A 6,301-nucleotide genomic window follows, 5' to 3' on the forward strand; every position below is an offset into this window, starting at 1 on the left:
GATTCTCTGAGCATACTATGATGCAGTGGCACTTGTCCAGAACTGGTACCATCCCATAGCTGGGAAACTTTAAATGGACCAGTGAAAAAAACTGTTTCCCCTTCAAGGGGAAGAAAGAACATGACTCCTTAAAACCCAGCCAGTTTGGCTGAGGTCTATCTGCCCCAACTCTTCAGGCTCCATTTCCCCCACTCTTTTCTTTCCTTTTCTGCAGCAGAGCAATAGAGACCAAAACCTAACCTGAGTTACAGAAAACAAGACAGTGATGGCTATAGAGGGAGTGATTGGAGCAACTGGAATGCCCCTTTACCTCCCACATACAATGTATGTGCTTCACAGAAAAACAGTAACAACAAATTCACAAAATACAACAGTTAAAATTACAAAGCCCATTCATCCAGGGGTGCTGGAAGGCAGGGGGAAGTGGGAGGGTAAATGACACAAGGAAAGGGGAAAGAGCACTCAAATCAATCAGTCCAGGCACAGGAGCTGGCAAATGCTAAAAAACAGCTGGAAAACTGGTCCTTCCAGACCTAGGGTGGTGGTAAAAATCCATATACTGGAGTCAGCAAGATTCCAATTCAAAGACAAGGGAATATGCAGAGGGCCCTTGGCAGTGGGTTCTGCCTTCTATGGCAGGGGGAGGAAAACAGAGAAAAGAGCTGCCTCATCCTCCACCCAGTCCCACCCACCCCTTTGACAGCAGGGCTCAGTGGCCTGCAGCAGCTTTCAGTTTGGCAGGAGAAGGGTGCGGTGAAGGGAATTTCTCTGCAGAGGATGAGCTGCTCAGAGCTGACTGCAGGTAGACGGTCTTGTGGAAAAGTCTGTTGCTTAAAAAGACCACCAAGGAGAAGAGGCGCAACTGGAAAAGACTGAAAGAAGAAATCACTCGTTAGCTCTCAGTTTATCAAAATAACCGCTTTAAGCCTATTACAGCTTATCTGATTGTTTGAAATTTAAAACTATACAGGGAGAAACAAGGCAGCAGAATTCAAAAGAGCATAGATATTAGAAGCACGAATTGATCAGCTAAATATTTACTGGGTACAGAGCAAGTATGAAGATAGACTATTTGTCCAGCATGCCTGAAGCTCTAAGTTTAACTATACCACTGGAAAAAAAAGAAATGTAGCATGTCCTGTTACTGCTACAAATGCATTACAACCAGCATTTTAAGTATTGGGATTTAAAAGATTTTATTTATTTTATGTATGAGTACACTGTAGCTGTCTTCAGACACACCAAAAGATAGTTGTGAGCCACCATGTGGTTGCTGAGAACTGAACTCAGGACCTCAGGAAGAAGGGTCAGTGCACCTAACCACTGAGCCATCTCTACAGCCCCAGGATGGGACTTTTAAAGGAAATAAAATTACATTTTATGTTAGTCTAGATTTTTAAAATTTTGTGGAATTTAATGTTTGCCTACAAGTATGATTGTGTACTGCTTGTATACCTGGTGCCCATGGAAGCAGGTATAGACAGTATAGGATCTGCTAGAACTAGAGTACAGATGCTTGTGAGGCACCAAAATACTAGGAATTGAACTGAACCCAACCCTCTAGAAGAAGAGCCAATCAATGAGCATCTCTCCAGTCCCATAATCCAGATGTTAAGAGTACCTTTGTACGGTCAGATCAAAGAACTTTGTTTAAAAGTGGCCATGATTACAAAATTGGGATTTACTCACATGTTTATAAAGGACTTATATTCAGTGACTATTGGTTTAGGACTCACTTTGTATCCCAATCTGACCCTGAACTCATCAATCCTCCTGCCTCAGGCTTCCAAGTGCCGGGATTAAGAAATGAATGACCACACCAGTTACAACTATTAAGTTTTAAGAACAGGGATAAATGGACAGGTTTGGTGACATCCACCTAGTCACAGCACTGGGGACAAGGCAGCAAAACCACAAGCTCAGGAGACACCAGGGCCATACAGGAGAGAGAAAAACAAGCACATGTGAGTGTCAGTAACTCACAATAGCCTGTAATCTAGGCACACAGGATCCGACACCATCTACTGTCCTCCATGGGCACTGCACATGCATGGTACACATAAGCAAAATACTAAAACATTAAATAAGAAATGAATCTTAAAAAATAAATTATGGGCTGGAGAGATGGCTCTTCCAGAGGACCTGAGTTTAATTTCTAGCAACCATATGGTGGTTCACAACCATCTGTAATTGAATCTGATGCCCTCTTCTGGTGTATCTGAAGATAGCAACAGTGTACTCAGACATAAAAATAAATTAATCTTTAAAAAAATAAATAAGTAGAGCCGGGTTTTGATGGTTAGTTTAAATTCAACTTGAAACAAGCTAGAGTCACTTAAGAAAAGGGAATAGGAATTGAGAAAAATTTCTCCATAAGTCCCAACTCTAGAGTATTTTCTTAGTTGTGATTGATGGAAGAGGGCCCAGCTCATTGTGAGAGAGGCCATGCCTGGGCTGGTGGTCCTGAGTTCTTTAAGAAAGCAAACTGAACAAACCATGTGGTATAAGCCAGTAAGCAACACCCCTCCATCGCCTGCTCTTTCAGGTTGTTGCCCTGTTTGAGTTCCTGTCCTTACTTCCTTCACTGATGAACAATGATATGTAAGTATAAGCCAAATAAACCCTTTCCTTCTCAAGCTGCTTTTGGTCATGGTGTTTCAACACAGCAATAGTAAGCAACCATCGGCCTAAGAGATTTATAGAGCATAAGTCTCATCACTAGTACTCACTATGCTTTTCCAGGAGTCTTTGCTTCATTGGCGCTGATGATGAATAAAGGAAACAGGATGGAAAAGAGGCAGCCACTGTTTAAAAAATAAAAATTTTTTAAAAAAAGTCAACTTTTCAAGGCATGACTTTATTATAAGCCTCACATCTCTTCACTTCTGAATTTCTAAGTATTTTCCTCCAGGAGGCAGCATAGAGATTTTTTTATATTTACATCTTAATAATCACAAGTGTCACTTACTATTAACAACAACAACAAGTCTTCCTGATGGTCAAATGGTGTAACATGCTGGTACAGATGTAGAACAATAAAAGACACTTACTTAAAACATACTTTACATGAGTTTTAACTGTCTTATTCTTTCAAATTCTTTTTCTAGCCAAATTACCTGATAATGTAGGAAGATTGCATTGCTGTGAGGAACGCCAAGGGCAAGCCAAACCCAAAGTAGTAAGGCCAATTCCTTTCTATGTTCGACAATCGCTGGTGCATTTCAATTCCTAAAAAGGGGAAGTCAGCACACTTAAGGTTCATCTTATTTACAAGACTAACTACCAGACAATTATTTAAGGCTTGGGTTTTAGACACAGAGCTACCTACCATGTGGAACATAGATACAGCATATAAAACATACAAATCTACCAGTTCTTGATGGTGTACACTTTTGATCCCAGCACTTTGAAAGGCAGAGGCAACTTGGTCTACATAGGGAGCTACTGACCAGCCAGGACTATATAGTAAGACCTTGTCTCAAAGAATTTTACAAATGTAATATAAAGCTTCAGTGAAAAGATTTTACAATAATCATAACTTCAAAGTAACATTAATTTTAGCAGCATCCTCTGTCAGGACAGTCTATAAAGCAAAGTATCAAAAAAGGATGGCATCGGAGGAACAATATGAACTAACCAGTACCCCCCAGAGCTTGTGTCTCTAGTTGCATATGTAGCAGAGGATGACCTAGTTGGCCATCAATGGGAAGAGAGGCCTTTGTACAGGGGAATGCCAGGGCCAGGAAACAGGAGTGGGTGGGTTGGGGAGTGGGGGGGGGGGGATACAGGGGACTTTCAGGATATCATCTGAAATGTAAATGAAGAAAATATCAAAAAAAAAAAAAAAAAAAAAAAAAAGGATGGCATTGTGCCAGGCTGTAGTGCCTTTAATTCCAGGATTCACTCAAGAGGCAGAGGCCACAAATCTTCAAGGCTAGCCTGGTATACAAAACAAGCTCCAGGACAGCCAAAGCTACACACACACACACACACACTGTCTCACAAACAAAAGAATGGCATCTCCACTGAAAGTAGTCACCTACTTTTTCAGCCACATGCACCAAGATGAATATTTTGTCTGTTTTAATATAGGTTCTTATATATGGCCCAGGCTAGTTTCAAACTCAAAGCCCTCCTATCTCTACATCAAAGTGAGTGCAAGAATTACAAGTGCTGGACTCCACATGAAGCAAAGTGTTCTTACAAGATTCCCAGCCTGGTATGGTGACACACACATGTAATCCCATCATTCAAGATACTAAAACAGGCCGGGAGGTGGTGGCGCATGCCTTTAATCCCAGCACTTGGGAGGCAGAGGCAGGCGGATTTCTGAGTTCGAGGCCATCCTAGTCTACAAAGTGAGTTCCAGGACAGCCAGGACTACACAGAGAAACCCTGTCTCGAAAAACCAAAAAAAAAAAAAAAAAAAGAAGATACTAAAACAGGAGTACTGATGTTTGAAACTAGCCAGGACCATAAAAAATCTTCAGGCCACCAAGGCTACACACAGGAAGAAAAAAAACGCCTTATGTCAATCTGGAAGTAGATGAAGGCAGATCAAAGTTCAAGGTCACCCTCAGCTCCATAAAAGTTTAATGGTAGCATGGGTTAAATGAGATCTTGACTTTAAAAGATAATGAAATATTTAAAAAGAAAATAACTAAAAAATGATAGAATGAAAATAAATCCCAAAGTAATCAAATGAGCTGGATCCGATACTGAACATATGCAATCCCAGCAGCTGGGAGGCAGAAGCAGGAAGCTGGGAAGTTGAAGGCCAGCCTGAACTACAAGAGTGAGTGCTCAAGGCCAGTCTGGTTACATAGCAATACCAAGTAAAATCAAACTTATTACTATTCTAAACGCACAGGCACCTACTTAACTTCTCTGAAACAACTTGTGCTTTTTCTGTCAACTTTGACAGAGCTACATCACATTAAACACTAAAATGGCAATTAACTCTACAATGCCACTTCCCTGGCCCTGAAGGTTAGTAAACACGCTAGGCCAAATGGAATCTCCCTCTCGCCAATGGAGGCCAATGACCTTTTGGAAACTTGCTGAGTGCTTAATTTGAACAGCTTCGTCTGTATAGTACCGGGACTTCCTTCTAGAGTCTTCTGGAGTTTCTTAACATGGACTTACCTTTGTTGAACCAACGGTACTCAAAGCAGTACAGTGAATAGAGAAGAGACATATGCAGCAGACTAACCAGCTGACCCACGAGATGGATGGGGAAGAGACTCACAAACATGCCCTGAGGAGGAAAAAAAGGCAGCATATCTTAAATTCTAGACTGGAAGACACTTCTCACCCAAGGCTCCATCAGAGCCTCCCAGCTGCCTCAAACACTGTCTAATGGTAGGATCAGAATCTCAAAGGGAAGAGGTAAATACATGGATCTTATAATTTTATATTAAACTCTAGCTGATTCTGGTAAAAACGCCTTTAAGGTCTCTTTCTCTCCTTTGCTCTCCCCTCTCCCGACATCCATGCCTCAGTACTACTGTCCTCTCCACGCCTTCTTTTTTAATAAAGGTTTTTAAATGTTGTATGTATGAATATTCTGCTGCATATATGGATATGTACAACACGTGTGCCTGGTACCCTCAGAGGTAACAAGATGAGACATCATCTGGGACTGGAGTTACACATGGCTGTGAGTCACCATGTGGGTACTAGGAACCAAACCTGGGTCCTCTGCAAGAACAGTAAGTACTCTCAACCTGTGAGCCATTTTTTTCAGCTTCCATTTTAAGTGAGTTGTGTATGTGTGTGTCCTCTTACATTTCAACTGTGTAGCAATTTTTAGCTCTACATAATACTATTTCAATTTAGCTTCTTAAAGAGATGTTTACTGGGTAATAAGTAATGCTGTGAAAGCAAGATGACTGAGATCAAATCCACAGCACCCACACAAATTCCAGGCATGTATGTATACGACAATAACCAACACATGACGGAAAACAGAGAAAGACAAATCCAGGATTGCTGGCCAGCAGTAACCCTAGCCAAAAAATAGTGATCTTCAGGTTCAGTAACATCTCATTTCAAAAAATAAGGTGAAGAGTGCACACATATCTCCTCCCCAGCACACAGAGTGCTTTAAAATTCATTACTTGCCATAAGGTGTATATGCATAGTCCCCATCTTTGTATAGATGCAAAAGCCCATCTTTGTGAAGCCATTAACTTTCCTTTCTTTTCAAAAATGTCTCCATGTGTCTCTCACCTGAATAAGGAAAAGTGCCTGTAGCAAAAGGTTGAAGAGCATGTCAGCAATTATTTTGCTGACACTGGGG

The 6,301-nt window shown here is 41.2% G+C and overlaps 1 protein-coding gene across 1 annotated transcript in view; it reads right to left on the reverse strand.

Moving 5' to 3' along the window:
• Window positions 1-6: 6 nt before the first annotated feature.
• Ei24 (EI24 autophagy associated transmembrane protein) overlaps window positions 7-6,301 on the reverse strand; it is a 19,110-nt gene continuing 12,815 nt past the window's right edge. The window contains exons 6-10 of the mRNA XM_021206815.2: window positions 6,232-6,295; window positions 5,146-5,257; window positions 3,117-3,228; window positions 2,730-2,804; window positions 7-872 (exon numbers count right to left, since the gene is read on the reverse strand). Of these exons, the coding sequence (XP_021062474.1) occupies window positions 710-872; window positions 2,730-2,804; window positions 3,117-3,228; window positions 5,146-5,257; window positions 6,232-6,295 (526 nt within the window). The 3' untranslated portion in view covers window positions 7-709. The remainder of the gene's footprint in view (window positions 873-2,729; window positions 2,805-3,116; window positions 3,229-5,145; window positions 5,258-6,231; window positions 6,296-6,301) is intronic.

Source organism: Mus pahari, chromosome 10, assembly GCF_900095145.1.
Source record: "Mus pahari chromosome 10, PAHARI_EIJ_v1.1, whole genome shotgun sequence".
NCBI classification, from domain to species: Eukaryota; Metazoa; Chordata; class Mammalia; order Rodentia; family Muridae; genus Mus; species Mus pahari.